The sequence below is a fragment of the Chiroxiphia lanceolata genome, chromosome 2 (assembly GCF_009829145.1).
Source record: "Chiroxiphia lanceolata isolate bChiLan1 chromosome 2, bChiLan1.pri, whole genome shotgun sequence".
NCBI lineage: Eukaryota > Metazoa > Chordata > Aves > Passeriformes > Pipridae > Chiroxiphia > Chiroxiphia lanceolata.
The window spans coordinates 110,922,288-110,938,754 of NC_045638.1; the positions used below are offsets into that span (position 1 = coordinate 110,922,288).

Consider the following 16,467-nt stretch of genomic DNA (forward strand, 5'->3'; position numbering starts at 1 on the left):
TTGCAATAAACACCACTGGGATGTAGGCATGTTAACTCCTTCCCCAGAAGAGAGGGAGAAGAAAACAAATACAAAACACCTAACTGGTTTTGCACTTCTCCTGCGGGATAAGCACTCGCCTTTGAGTTTGCCAGTTGCTCATCCACTTGGGCAGATTCTCAAGAGAAGTAAATTAACAGCGGCTCATTGACTTCAGTAGAACTACACTCATTTACAGCAGTTAAAGCTGACCTACATTAAAGCACCATTTCACACCGAGGAAGAGCTGCCTGGAGACACTTGGAGCCAGGAACTGAAGAGTTTTTCTTCCACGTACTTAATCATTATGTTTGAACACTCATCCTCCTCTTCTCCAAGAGCCTGCAGCCTCCCCTACGCTGCAGTGACAAAGTGACAGCTCATACAATCAGCCATTTGGAAGGGGGCAGCCCCAGCCAGCTCACAGCTGGTGGATGGCTAGACAAAGCCTCCGAGAGCCTGAGCAACTGCCCTGGAAGCTTCTGGGAGGGAGTGGTGCCTGTGCTTGCCAGGCTAAGTTACAGAGCTCCGTTTTCAATTCAAGTCTTATGGGTTTTGCCAGCCGTCCTTCTTTTAACAGTCAGAGACACGTCCTGCCTGGAGCTGGTGGTTCATTCTGACTGTAATGAAAGGAGGCTCTACACAAACAGAGTCAGAGATGAGGCAGGGAGAAAAAAGACAAAATCCGTGTCATTCAGAAGGGAAAACTGCTAAGACACCCTTGAGTTTCTTCTCTACCATGCATAAATGTAGGTCTGAATACATAATCCAAACCACTAATGAAGAAAACAACCAAACCCCACAACCACTGGAACTAAATAAAGATCTAAGATACTCAGAGATACACAGCAACATTCAAGGTCAGACTGGACAGGGCTCTGAGCAATCTCATCTAGTTGAATATATCCCTGCTCACTGCAGGGGGGAGTTGGATGAGAGGACCTTTTAAAAGGTCCCTTTCAACCCAAACTATTCTATGACTCCATGGTTCAAGATTCCAAGAAGAACAAGCACATGAACTCCACAGCAAAAAAAAAATAATAATCAAAGGATGTAACTAGAACTAAAAATCTCTATGAATTGTCAATTTGAACCTACAGACTTCAAGGAATAGGCTTTGGGAAACCTACAGAGATGTTACTGTGCAAAGTCAAACACCACAGAATCATTCAGGAGCAACAGGCAACCCGAAGCAAGCATAAATAGAAGCCTGTACTTCTCATTTTTCTCTTCACCCTTCCCCATCAAATGGTTAAAAGAGGATATAGAGGCTGCATTCAAATTTTGATATCAAATGAGTGCACCTTTGGTGTTTTTTTTTTCCTTTGGGTTTTTTGTTTGTTTGTTGTTTTGGTGAGGTTTTTTGTTTTGGTGGGTTTTTTTCAGTTTTGTTTTTTGTGGTTTTTTTGTGTTTTGTTTTTTTTTTTTTTTTTTAATAAATTAGCTTAATCTAGTTAAATCAATTCTTATATTTACCAGGGCATGACATTGTTTACATAAGACTAAGTGTAAAACCCTGACCTCTGTATTTTCCACCATGACCTCAGAGAATAGAGCCCACTCACCCCACCCCAGTTCTTACAACTTTAATTATGTTCAACAAAGCTGCCATGCTTTAAAGGTATCATTTACTGAGACCAAAAGCTGTTTATTTTTATTCCCGTTAATCACTTCCATTTTGTTTTATTCCACTTATGCACCCTGGATTTTGCACTCAGAACTGCTATCAGGCTGGATCACTTCAGATGCAGCTGAACAGTTTCTTGTGCTGCTATGCAGTCCTATAAAAATCCACACTATTTAGCTTTTATCCAATGTAAACAGAATCGATCACAAGTTCAAAAAAGCTTCCAAATTGCTTGGCTCTTAGAAATCTTTAAGAGTGAGAGAAGGCAATACATGGACAAAGGACAGAGCAGGTCTTACCTGTCTCATTATTTACTATTTTAAAGTCATAAATCAGGCTGATGCCTTTAAAAGAAATTCCAGCCTTTCTGTATAACTTCCCTGTCATTCAAAATATGGCCATTCTCTTCCCACATACTGTTGAACTTACAGTTTCAGGAATATGGTTAAGATAGGGATCTGAGTGAAAAGCCAAGTTATCAATGCAACTTTAGAACTTTCTAGAAGAAAAGCTTAAACACACTGGGGGAGTTTTAAGTGTTACCTCAACAGGTCCTTTGAATTATTTAATGGCAAATGAGGAAATCTGCAAAAATACATTAATGTTAAAAGTTAAAAGCTTTAATACTTTAAAGCCATTATCATTTAGTTTATCATTATCACTTAGTTTAAAGCAATTATCCTTTCCCTTTACATTTAGATGATGAACAGCCTAAGTAAAAGTTGTATTAGATTCGGTCTATTTAATGGAACTTCTAAATTGAAATAAAAAGTATGTAGTTTTAACTTTATGGCAAACTGCACAATCTTCTCCTTTTCTTTTCTGCACCACACAAGCTACTTGCTCATTAGACACAAATGGGTAGAAAACAAGAGTTTCTTTGTTTGCATACATTAACTTAAAGCTGTAAAACTCATTCAGCCAAACTTTCACCTTTAAACCTTAACCTGACTTGTAACAACATTTGTAGCCTCTAAAATTACACTGCATGCACCCAGACAGAGTTAATCACCCTTCACTTTTGATGCACAGAATAATGATCTACCACTTAAACTTGAGCCCTTAAAAGCCTGATGAAAAATATGTAGGTATCTCTGTCTTAAATCAGTAGCAAAATAACAAAACTGTACCTAGCATTGACCAGTTGAAAAGAAAAACAAAACTAGACTTGTAGCTCATGGAAGTTGAAAATAAGTGCATTTAAAGTCTCCTCAGATGAAATTCTTGCTTTCCAGCACATGCTATTTATCTGACACCTGGTACTTTTAGTCACTAAGGAAGGTCTGGCTTTATTTTTTGTGTAATTTAAAACTTCTTGGGGAAAAAAAAATAAATTGAGATTTCGAAACAGCATGTTCTAAAAGCTGATGCATTTGTTATCATTTTAAGTTCTTTAAACAAGTGATCTGTGCTTAAGGCTTTGTTTAGAATATATTATGGTTCCCTTCAAATATAGTGCTAGTAGGAACTAGATTGTAATAATTTTCAAAACTGAGCAACAGTAACAGTTTAGTATTTTTGCTATCTAAAAAAATTAGAACTATGGAAAAAACCTCTTGGATTTATGTATTATACTTCCCTAAATGCCACACAAAAATATACAGCACAGGAAAATTCAAAGCCAGAAATGTTTTGGAAAAGCTATTAGACACACACACAAACAAAAATCAAAACACAGCAGATAAAAATGAGAAGCTACAACAAAACCAGTTTGGGTATTCAGGGAAATGAGTGACTACCACATGAAAGACACCAACAGCACCAACACAACACACCATAAATTCAACCTTGCAATCGATGACAAAAAGGGATCCTAAATTGCAGAATCTGATTCCTCTTGAATTTTTTCTAATTTTTTAAGAAGTGGCATTCTTAATCATCTCTTTTTTCCCATTATTAAGCTTCCTAAGTAACAACACGTAGAATAAAAGTGACACACAACTTGAGTTTCAGCAAAACAAGGTAAAAATTAAAATCAATAGTTAAACTTCCTTTGACTTTAAGGGGCTGAGAACTCATCCAGATTTTCTTTTATTTCCTCAGGCCACAAAAGGAATGAGTTGCTGCTTCTCTTTCATTTATGCTAATAAAGAAGAGGGAGCTATTTTTATTTTCTCTTTATTACTGCTTTAAAAAAAAAAAAAAGGAATCCTCATTTTAGAACAAGTTTTAACGGGTATGATACAGTCTGCACACATAATATGCTGGGTGGAGTAAAAACCCTCAGAAACACAGTGCATGGAGCCAATAATGGACTTGTCGCCAACACCCTGTGATTTCACGACTGCCCGAACAAAAACAAATGCCACGTTCAGTTCATTGCAAAGAAAGGGATTCATTAACTTGATGTGGCTTTTTACTTGACCTGCGTAAGGTGAGCAAAATAAAATTTCATTTTACGAGATTCAAAATGACCAGCTGCATGCCTACAGGAACTGTGATGAAATGACCGAGTTAAATTACTACCTCTGTTTAATTCTAATTATTACTAGACTGTAGGTCAATGTGAATTTTTAGCTGAGAGGTTGCTGCTTTCCTTCCTGCAATAAGGTAACAAAATGTAAATGCCTTTCTGGAAGTTGATGTAAAATAAAATGCAAATTCCTGTCAAAGACAGAAATATCAGTCCTGAAGACACGATAATCTCAGTGCAGACACTAACCCAATCTTTTTGGAATAATGATTGACTTCATAGACATGCAAACAATTTCCCCACAAAAAATTCACAGTTATTAGTCACAATCAAACATAGTATCAATAAACCTTATAGCCAGAGAATCAGAAAAACCCAAAAGTTGCCTGTGCAAATGACATTCACTCCTCCTGGTCACAACATTAAAGCACCAGGTCAACCTCCCTAGCCTGGTTGTCCCAGCAAAGGTAGGGGAAAAAATAATCCCCATCTGATATGAAATACTGGGGTGAGAATGGGGATTAAATGATTAAATAGCCTTCTTCCACATTATGGTCATGGGTACCACATAAGTGATAAGAAAGAAGCAATCATTTAGCTTTAAAAAAACCAAAAAAAAACCCCAACAAAACAAAACAAACCAACAAAACAACTTACTTCCTTATTTTCTGCTTAACACATCACCATCTCCTCCCCAAAAAAGAAAATCAGAAAGATTTTAAAAGAAAAGCAGGACAGACAATAAACAACAAAAAACCCCTGCCAATCTAGAAGCCCAAAGTGTTGTGAGCAGAGATTTTTCAGCAACACAGTTCAGGGAACTGAAGTCCCAAGCAGTGAAATTCTATTTTAGTATTTGCAGTGATAAACTCCAGAGGAATAGATACCTTATTCTAGAAGGGCCTAGTTCCCTTTTATTTTCTATGCCCATGAACTTGTTGCAGAAAGGTCAACCATTTTAAGCAAAAGCATCATAAGTGATGCCACTGTTTGTTTCTTTCTGCAAATCTGAAAAAAAATATAAACCCTTAACACTTCAACACACACTTCACTGGTTTCTCTATTCGCTCCACTAAAAACTTGGAAGTAAACAGAAGTATGTTTATATCAGTACTGTAACCCTCCCACGGAATAACAGCCTTTGAACATTCTGAACATTATTCCTGGTATGATACCAAGCTACATTACCATTCAGCTCAGCAACTGCCAGAATCACACTCAAGTAAAGTTAGAATGCTCTGTATGTCTCTAATCTTGTTTCACTTTATATGTTTCAATATTTTGCTTCCCCTGTAGGCAACGTAGATTAACACTCATGAGTGGGAGAAAAACAGAAATAGTTATTTTTTTTATTTTCTAAGAAGCCAAGTATTCACCAGCAGCAAAATCCCATCCTGCACACTCCTTCCCATTTCAAAGCCCTGACTGCTTTGAAATTTACATTTTAAAAAACACATTTAAAAAAATCCCAAGATGTTCCTCAAAACAATTATTCAGAAATTCATTTCTTAGTTTCTAATCTTAACAGCAGAACTTGACAGTTTTCTCCTTGTATCAAAAGGCAGCATCCACCTTCTGTATTCAAGAGGTAAATGGCAGCAATGTTTCTTCTTTCTCTTTGCATCTAGTTTTAAATTACTCCTTTTAATTTTTAAAGGCTGTACAACCTAAGCAATGAGCCTCATTAATCACTACTGAATGATTTAACCCAGCCATTCAGTTCCAGATGCCACTTGGTGCTAGAGATATGCTAATTCCTTCCAAGCTTTACTTCCTTTTGCAGTTGAAACCATAATTTTCCACATTGGTGAAGACAGGATTTCACTCTGTGCACAGGGCCTCCTGCCAATCACTTTTATGCCTGAGCAGTGGCACAGTACAAATTCCATTCTGTGGTTACATCAGACACTTTTTTGTTAAACCTGTTCATTATACACCTTCTCTTTCCTACATTCTGCTGTGACAGCATCACAGTCCCAAACTCTACCCTCTCCACTGACTACTCCTCGTTTGGCAAGCAAAAAGTAAAATAATCTGTTACTACCCTTACTTATCCGGTTTTCTTTTCTCCTCGTTTCCTCACTACTTCTAATTTTTTCCCCCCTTTATCACCTCCCACCACTAAACACTTTGATTATGAAGTATGTGTCAACTGCAGTACCTAGGGCACTAGCTCTATTCCAAAACCAGAAAGTTGCACTGACAGAGATGTTTTATGAGTGGGAGGTGAGGGGAGAAACATTTAGAATTTGCAAACCCCCGTTCTGAAGCTGCCTAGCATCCAAGAGACCTCCTATAACAAAGCTAGGGCAAGTGCCAACTTTAATACCAGGTGCCAAGAGGTTTTTGAGAGAAGAAAAGGTTTAGCGACATTGCTGAACAATTTCTGATCCAAAAATAGTATTTTATGACCTTGTATTATGCTTTCACCACAAATACAGGCACAACTTATTTTTGGACTTGGGAGCTGCTATCCTTATCTTGGGCTTACATGCTCGGGCTTGTTTGGCCAACAGGAGATGTCTGGGCTGAAAAGTTTGCTTTTGTCCAGTGTTAGTAAAACGCACTGTAAAAGTGAGAAGCCTAGAAGGTTCTAAAAGAATACACACACAAACACATTTTTGACTGGTTTCTCACCTACTCAGAGCTAAAGAGGCACAGGCAAATTCAAAGCTATACAGCTTTTTTCTGTCAATTGGCTCTTAAGTCAATGTTCACCACAATCTCAATTTTCAGACAGGCTAAGAACCCATAGTGATCCATAAACGTTTGCAACTGAAGTCAAACACTTTAGCAATTTAATTTAAACACTAGAATCAAGAGTTTCAAAAGGCACTACTGATTTTAAGTGGCTCTAAACTCAGGTTGTAGGCTCCCAACTTCAACAATTCACAACGCCCTGGATTACAAAAATTTGAGGTTTAGTGTCTACTCAAAGTCAAGCCACTCTTTAAAACATGTCCATCTGGTCACTATCAAAACACCACTTCTTTCTCCATTTACTTCCAGAAGAAAGAGAAGTTGATCTCATGCCCATCTTTAGGCCTACATTAAATCCTTGGCCACGTATTATATCCTAATTTCTAAGATAAAAAACTCTTAATGCCTATTATGCTACTGTAGAAGCAAACAGTAAAATTAAAAGTCTTCTATATATGAATTTATAACCATCAACTGCTTATATGTCTAATCTTCAACATAAAGGCAGTTAAGCAATTAGATAGGAGGCAATATAACTAACCCAGAATGTAAAATAAATATCTTGCCGGAGGATATGCAAATTTCACAGCACACAAAAATGCCAGCCAAGCAAGTTTTAATGCAATACTGGCATGAAACAGTTTAACAGTACTAAAGAAATCACAATTCTGATTTGTGCACGTGACAGTTGAAGGAGCAGAGGACAAAGACTACAAAACTGAGTGACATCAAAATTACACAGACTATCCAGTTCTCTCAGGAGCCTGTCATGGATGACTCCAGACTTCACTGGTCAGAAACCCGTCCTTGCCAGACACTGCATGTCTGGAGAGACAGTTTGTTCTGCAACTGAGCTTATTCAACTGCCAATTCACTATGCAAGGCGGAGAAAATAAAATATTAAGTTTTAAGATTTTTAAGCCCAGAGCTCAGCACAGGCTTGTCAGATTCACAGGTCCTTAACCTACGGTAAGGAGTGTTCATATTATTTTAATCATTCACTCTATTACCATTAGACTTAAGGTAATGCAATACTATATTGAGCAAATACTTCCCAACAGAAAAGGGCAGCTTGAATAATTTTGCATATCTGACTAAGCATTTCTTCAAAGAAAGTATATGTACCTCAAGACTGCAGCAGTCCAGAAAACAGTCTAATTTCCTGATTAAAGATATTCATACCATTTCAAAATTAATGGATTCAACTAGCCATTTTTTTCTAAGCTGCATTTCTAGTAAGTTCTATTAAAATTAAACACCCTATTCATTTAATTTGCAGTTATTTACTTAAATGTAAATAAATATAAATATTTAACATATTCATAACCTTCTAGAGGCACAAAGTCTGGTGGCAGAAAATAAGAGGTAAACAGGAGTACTTTCTGGGATTTAATTCTACCACCAGTGAGCAAACTCATTGAGGTACTGCCCTCTTGTTTAGATACGGAATCCAATCCTTTGCTATGGAATTTCTATGAATGTCAAGTAAGGAAGAATTCTTCAGCAACAAATTTACTATTTGTTCAAAGTGTAGATGCTAATACAAGCATAAGTCAGCCTTCTGACTGAGAAGATGAATACCTAAGATACCTTTCTAAAAAATCTGATGGTTTTATGCACTAGCAGTATAGAGTATATATATATATATACATACATATATATATTAAAAAAATCCCTTAAGATAAAACCCAAATGTGTTCAAAATGAGGTTGGAGATGACATACATGCTACTGCCTTTATCAAAATCCATGTATTGAACATGTACATCAGAAGATGAAATGCATTCCCAAGTTACACCATGAGGATCTTCCCTCCTGCAGCACAGGTTGACATCATTGCACTAAAAGCTAGATGGAAAAGTGCTCAAGTTCTGTGTAGCTCTTTGGATAGTGGTGCTGAAAGAAACTATGAGAGCTTGAGGACCTGAAAAGCAGTTTTCACAAAGATGCTTTATAAACTTTTAAAACATACTGATGGTTTATTTAAATCTACAAGTGCACTCTCTGCTTACTAATGGTAGATCCTCCTCTCTAATTTTCCAAGTTTCTACTTCTGGAAAGCACAATGAACTTCCCATCAAAATAGAAGTGAAGGCAAAAGATTCTCTTATTCCCCTTCCCAGCACAGAGTTTGCTTCCTTTTGGTAAGGTCACTTTAAGGTTGTATCATTCAATAAACCTTTCTGTCCTCGACAAAGGCGAAATGACTTCTCTGTTCACGGGTGAGAGCAGAGCATTCTGCATCTTCCCCTTGGCTGCAGCTGCTCAGATGGCAAGCAAGTTCTAATTAAAAAGACTGGCCTGCTGCCACCCACAAATCACATTACTGTCAATTTATCTATTTCATTTTAATCAGTCATACACAGACACACACATACAAACACCAGTCTTAGTCGGAAACTTTCCTAAGCTTCAGAACAAGAGAGGCATGGAAAATATTTACAAGTCTCAGAGAGCCCTAGAATAGTTCTTAGCATTTGACAGTATTAAACCTCCTTAGTTGTTCATATACTCCTTCTCTTTTCCACAAAAAATAGTTTCCTTACTTTGTTTTCAAAAGGCCTGAAAAGAAATAGAATATACTTTCCTAAAGCTTCTATTCATTGTTTTGTTGAAGTGTAGAACAACTCCCCTACTACTTACACCTGAAATGGATACTCCCATATAAATACCTCTCCCTCTGTCTCACTTTATGCTGTTAACACCAATTAAATCATATACATTCCTGGTCTGAGAGGTCTACCCTCATACCTCCTAAGAAGTGTTCTAGAACAATATCTTATCATTTTTGTGGATAAACCTGGGCAAATGCACCGGTTTTTTTCTAATGGATGATCAACTAACAAAGAAATCCTGACACCCAGATTTAAATTCATCACCATCTTATTTCAATTAAGCTTATCATCATCTTCAGGGTAAGGTAACTTACAGCACCTGGCCCAAGTTAATGACCAGGATACTGAAAGATTTAGCTCTTTAAAAACCAGACCCCAACACTGTAACACAACAAAATAACAGAACTCTGCACATCTGACTGAAAACTGAACTCATTATCAGTTTCCCAGCTGTTTCTCTTTTTCCCCTGTTGAGATTTTCCATAGTCTCAATTGTGCAAATTCAATGTAGCTGGCTGCCATCTATGTCAGCAGTACAAAATATTTGTGCTCATAAGACATTTTCTTTCTTATCATAAAATGCCCTTCTGCCTCTACCACTGATGTAAGCCTGACACAATAAGCCAAGAGGCATCAGTATATTATTGAGACAGAAGGTGTGCACACATCTATACCTGTCTTTCTCCTAGAGAAGGTAAAAACCAGGAAATTATCTGCCCTTAAAAGTACCTCTAGCTTTCAAGATACTTAAGAATATTTCTTTGTTGCTCTGCTCTCATCTCTTCGTCAAGATTCTCATCACTAACAGGAAAATACTTTTACTTCCCTTGTTTACACAATTTATTGGGCTTAAAATACACCTCAGTTGCTACTTCAGTAACTTCACTATTTAACTTACAATTTTATGAAGAGGCACTCATGTGAAAAGTTAAGGAAGGTTATCACCATCGAGCCAGATTATATAGGAAAGCACACAAATAAAATGTGTCAGGACCTCAGCATATAAAATTCTTAAGTGCCCTTTAGTTTGCCTGGAAAGAGCAAGGTTCCTACTACTTTCCTGGCCGCAAAACAACCTCAAAATATTAACAACTATTGACAGCAAAATGACTCATTACTAACTATTCAAATACACAAGACCCAACAAATTCACAACAATAACTTCTGAACTGACTACACTGATCTTCACTACAAAAGAGAAATTTTGAAGAAGAACCTCAAACAGCTACTGTGACACCAAGCCACGTGCCCGTTATTCACACAACGCATTTAACTACGACAGAAATAATAAATTGCACAAGTGGAGTAAGTGACTGGACCTGCCAGACCCAGCAAATTATTACGCTCATTAGGCAAAGCTATCCCCTAATGAGACATAATATTACACTTCTTCAGCGTTGTGAAACAAAACTCTTCCCAGTTATTTAGGAAATGTAAGTGCCAACCAAACCCAACGTTATTTGAGAGCGAGGGAACAAGTTCTCAGATTCTTAAGTATGGCTATAGATGTCTGTCTTGAATATCTAAATATTTTCTCTTTTTACTTCTCACAAAAGCCTGGGGTTGAACTTCATTAGCCATCACTTACAAAGCAATTTATATTAAAGCAACATTTGGCATAGATATCACATGTTGCTGTTTGACATTAAATAACACTGCTACCTAAGTGTCACTAGTTTCTGATATTATTTGTAATGGCCCATCTATCTCTGAAGATCCAATCAGAACATTTAGCTTGTAGATTCCGAAATATCCTTCACGTAAATTCATGTTTTCTAATAAAGTCTTATGGACCTACACATGAATTCCCCAAACATTACAGATGACCCCGCTACTGAAAATACTGAGTTCCTCCAGGACAATGCTACTGGACTATATGACACAGAAGCAAGAAAACATTTGGTAACCAACACTGACTGAAGCAAGCAAAAATCAGCTTGAGTGTTCTTCTGTTTTAAACAGGTATCCAACTTAATTGCCAAGCCCTATGAAAGAAAAGCATCTCTTACTGGGTGCAAGGTAACAAAACCCACATTAATGCACATTGGAAAAAAAAAAAAAAAAAAAAGAGTTTGATCTCCACAGATACTATCAGTACTCACAAGGATAAGTGGTTTTTAATCAAACACCTGGATGCTTCAAGAGTGCTTTTCACAAGTAAGGAATGATCAATTTTATAGCATATGGTTATTTCTTTTCTAGCTTGAAGTCCTCAAGCACAGTACAAGCGCTGCCAGCTTCTTTCAGCTCTAAGCAGCTGGCTCAATCTTTCTTAAACATTCTTACAGTAAAATTACTTAGAACAGCACACAATGCATTAGGGGTAGGTGAAAAACACACAGTTTTTATGTTTTCTTGGGTGATTTACTTGCTTTTATAGATTATGCACTTAGACTTTCATAATCCTTTGAATCACTGTGTAATATTTTCATAGATCTCTCGTAGTTCATTACTATTAGACAGAGAATATGAAAAAGCAGTAGAAACATTCCCTGAAATGCTCTAGCACTTCACAAGGGAAGTTTACAAGTACAAACTTCTGGAGACAAACAAACAAAACACGTCAAAGATGTGGCTGATTTATTTACTCCAATAGGTAGGTCAGCCACCTAGAAAGGGCTTTGGGGACACTCCACTGACACCCTTAAAAGTATTAACCATCAGGAGGTAACTCTCCCATGAAGGAATACAAGAGACAATTTTGCCCTCCACTGGCTAGAACTATCACTGGAAAACACGCCTGCCTTGCTGCTGTCAGCACTGCCTGCTTCATACTGCATGAAAAGCCTCTTGAGCAAACGTACCAATCCCATTTGAAGTACAGCAATTAGTAAGGGATAACACAGACAGGAAAGGGAGAAAGGGTGGGCGTTGAGCAGATGGGAATCAGCAATGCAATGAAATACCTCGTCAAAATATAAAGATTTCCATGGAGGGAATCAGAAAAATCCGAAAAACCATATAGTAACATATTTAGCCTTGAGAATTGCTAGAGCAGCGAATACCCATGTGGAAAACCAGAGCCTTGACGCTCATTCCCAGAGAAAGTGTTCTGCCTGTTGCCCTTCAGATAACCGAAAGCTTTTCTTTTCCAAACATATTAATTTGATACTGCTGCTTCTTGGGGGGGTGGAGAGATGAAAACTCCATGGATTATGCAGCCAAGTCTGTCTCAGAATGAAGGAAAAAGGGCAGAGAGCAGGTAAATACTCAAGAAAACAAGTATACCAGAGAAGTATCCCTTAAAGCAATTTTTATTCTTTATGCAAAGAAGCATTGAAATTACACTGGGAGAACAAGGGAGGAAAGCTTCTATATTCCAATTTTCAACACTATTCAAATTTAAATTTACTCAACATTTATTAACCACAGGCTTACATGAAAGAGGGTACTTCACAGAATTGCACAAAGACAACACTAGGGTAAAAATTAGGGGTTTTAAAATCTAAGTGGTTTACCAATTACTGTTTCAACAAACACTTAACTCACCTTTCTATTATTAAAAATTTTTCTCTTCCCCATCCCCCAATTACCTTCCCACCTCTCAGTAGAAGTTTCTAACATCTCATTTAGAATGTGGCTACACAAACCATTGATTTAGTGGTGGGTGTAAGTGAATGAAGCGAGAACCTTCAGTGCAAGAGGAAAGGATCAATCAATTTGCAAGATCAGCTGTCAGTAGAACTCAAAGGACTTCAGTGTGGAAACTGCTGTAGATGACTCCTGTCCTTCCTTCTGCACTGCAGCCATCTGCCCTCAAACTTCATCCTGCCAAAGGTTTCTGGCATCTCCATTGTTCCAGACACAAGACTAACTATTTGATCACATTCTAGTTGAGGGGAAAAAGAAATTCCTCTGGTGAGGGAGTTGGAACAGAGTTATTATCTGGTGCTCATCTCTTATCTTTGTTACTGAGCTTGCTTATGTGGCAAAATTAAAAATCTCCATAAAAATTCATGGCTTTCTCCCTTTTGTTTCCTGTCCAACTCAGCTGGAATCAACATTATTAGAGAGAGCATCCCCATCCTGGGGGAAAAGAAAAAAACCACTGAAAACAAACTTCTATGCAACTTATTCTATTGAGCATTTATATGAAAAATAGATGACAGAATTAAAAAATAAATAAATTTGTTTCTTATCTGGGAGTCTAAGACAGCCCAATACAGAACTGAGTTACAGAGTGCACTGTCTAAGAAGACTTTTCCAAGGTGGGGATGATTGGCATAAAAGATTTAGAAAGGGGAAATTGGTGCAAAGGCTCTTCCCCGTTCCAATTGTTTCTTCCATTAGGTGAAGGCGGCAATACAGAGAAAAATCAAATTAAAGACAGCACGACTGACAGGGTCAAAAGTGAACAGGGTCAAGAGTTACTCAGAGACGCAAAGCTTTCCACATTCAAAGCCACAAGAAGCAAACCTAATACCTAACAGCAAAACTGTAATAGTTAAATTTATGATATCATCTAGAAACAGACATAAGTTATTGCATTTGGTGACATAATTAAGACTTAAAGCTTCAGGCAGTGTACTTAAGTCTTTCAAAAAGTTCATTCATTCATTCACTGACCAGATGTCTCATGCCACCATAACTTTAATGGCTCAAAGGGGTCCTCTGCAAACTTATAAAAATCAATTAAGGCAGAAGAGTTCGCGCTCAAACTAACCTTAACTATGGCACAAGGGTTTACTCAGCGTGTGACAAAAGGCGTTGATGAGAATGGGAAGGAATACCGCAGGCAGAGAAACACGGCCTCCTGAGAGCAACGCGAAACTCGAGCAGAAACAAACCCGAAAAGCCCCGGAGCCCCCACGCCCGCACGGGCGCCCCGCACCGTTCTCAGACACCACGGGGGCTCACACAGAGCCAAACCTGCCATACACGACACCCTATTAGTGCGACCCTGTCTGTAATCTACAGGCACGATAAAATGCTCCAACACGCATAAGCCCCGCGCAAACAGCGCCTTAATGACCACTAATCCCCCCTATCTCCTCGGCCATCTCCCCTGCGACCACTGGCGCTTCGCTTCACACACGTGGGTAAACTTTAACCGCCAAGGTGAAGTAAATCCCATCTCCGAGCACCCCTCACCCCTCCCCGGCCGCCGTGGCCCCCGCCCGCGGGATTAACCGGGGGCCGGGAGAGGGGATGCGCTCAAGGACCGCCCGGCGGAGGGAGCGCGGTACCCGGGGGGAGTCCCAGCTCACCGCCGCGGGAGGACCACGGGGCCGCTTCCCGCCGCCCCCTGACGGCCGGGGCTCAGCATCAGCCGCGGTTACATCCAGTGACCCCCGGGAGCCGCCGGCGGTGGGAGGAGACGGCTCCAGCGCCGCGCATCCCCGCACACCCGGTCCCCGGGCAGCCCCCGCGGCCGGCGGCAGCTCCCGGGGCAAAGGCGGTCCGGACACCCACCGAGCTGGAAACAGAGCTTCGTTCCCGAGGAAAGGAGGGGGCCGGGAGTCGCGAAGGGGCCAAACTGTGGAGGTGGGGGGGATCGGGTGGGGGGCGGCGGGAGCGCGGCCATCGCCGCGCATCTGACCCGCCTGAGTGAGGTGGTTACCTGAGGTGAGACAGATGAATCCAAAGAGGTAAAAGTGAGCAAACTCCGCGATCATTGTCCTCGGGTGGCGCCTGCAAGCAGTCTCATGCCAGAAGAGCGGGGGGAGAAACGAAGAGCCCCCAGTTGTAATTCCACAGAAGCTTAACGCAAAGCGAGGTTCCCTAATCCCGCCGGGCTCCCGGGACGAGCCCCCTCCGGGCACGGCGCTGTCAGCTCCGCGGGGCTCCAGCCGCACGCTAACTCCGGCCGGCCTCCCCTCGTCTGGCCCGGGCTTTCCTCGGCGGCGCCTTGACACTTCCCAGGACTATCCAAAGCGACAGGAGAAAACAAAAGATCCTCGAGTTCCCGCAGCCGAGGTCCGCTGCCGCCTCCCGCCGCACAAGTTGCTGCTCCGGCCGCGGACTCCGCTCCGGGTCGCCGGGGACGAGGCGGTAGTGGAGCGAGCGCAGGCGGGACGGGCACGGAGCGACCACGGCCGCGCTCCGCGGGGGGGAGAGGGGCGGGCAGGGCAGGGGAGCGCCCTCCGAGAGGTGCCCCCGCCGAGTCACTGCTTGCCCGGCGAGCGGCGGGCACGGCGCGGCGGCGGAGCGGCGGCAGCGCCCGCTCCCATGGCGGGGGAAGGAGGCGGGCGCGTCGGGGGCCGCGGCGGAGCCCGGCCGCGGTCAGGCGGGGCGGCGGGCAGGGGAGCCCCGGCGGCAGCCCCGAGCCCTGCCCAGCATCGCCGCCGCCCCCCCTCCTCCTCCACGCGGGAATCCCACGCTCGCCCCCCCTCCCCAGCGCCGGAGGAGGGCACAAGAGGGGCGATGGAAGGGAAGAAGAAAGAAAGGGGAGAGAAAGACAGGAGGGCGAGCAAAACTTCCCCGGGCCAACGCCCCCAAAGCCACCCACCCCACCCGCCCGCCCTCGCTGCGGAGGCTACGGGAGGAGGAGGAGGAAGAGGAGGAGGAGCGGCTCCTCGCCTTGCCCCGCCGCCGGGGCAGGGGTGCACTAGTCAGGCGGGGCCGAGCCCGCTGCGCCTGAACTTTCTGGTGTCACGTCGAGCCGCTCGCCACCTCCGCCGCGGGTTTCCCCTTCCCCCTCTCCCGGCCGCCTCCGCCTCCTCCCCGCGCTGCCGCCGCGGCAGGTCTGGTGCCGCCTCGGGACACCTTAAAGGAGCCGCACCTACACGGCCCCCGCACGCCCGGGGCGGCGCTGCCCGGCCCGGCACCGCGCCCCGCCCCGCCCCGCATCGCCCCGGCGCCGCCTCCCGCCCCTGCCCCCGCCGGAGGTACCGCGCGGGGCGGCTCCCGGTCCCCACCGTGCCCCGGGCACAGCACAGCCCCCGAGGGATGGGAGGGAGCGGGGGCAGCACCGGGCACAGAAAAAAGTTCAGGTTCCCCCACCCACCGCCGCCGAAAACCAGCTAACGCACAAAAAAACCCCGCGCGGATCTCCACCGGCATTCCCGGCGGAGCGAGGAGGCAGCGCTTCGCCGGATGAATCCTGCGGCCTGGCTATGCTCCAGGCGTGGACCAAATCTTTAGGAGAAGCATCCT

The 16,467-nt window shown here is 42.3% G+C and overlaps 1 protein-coding gene across 6 annotated transcripts in view; it reads right to left on the minus strand.

Annotated features, from left to right (window-relative positions):
- The window catches only part of ROBO1 (roundabout guidance receptor 1), a 711,169-nt gene that overhangs the window by 290,111 nt on the left and 404,591 nt on the right, over positions 1 to 16,467 (minus strand). The window contains exon 1 of one of the 6 annotated variants that reach the window (XM_032679897.1): positions 14,933 to 15,411. The exons of the other annotated variants lie outside the window; for them this stretch is intronic. Coding sequence (XP_032535788.1) covers positions 14,933 to 14,987 — 55 coding nt within the window. The 5' untranslated portion in view covers positions 14,988 to 15,411. Of the gene's footprint in view, positions 1 to 14,932; positions 15,412 to 16,467 lie in introns of those variants that run through there. 6 annotated transcript variants of the gene reach the window in all.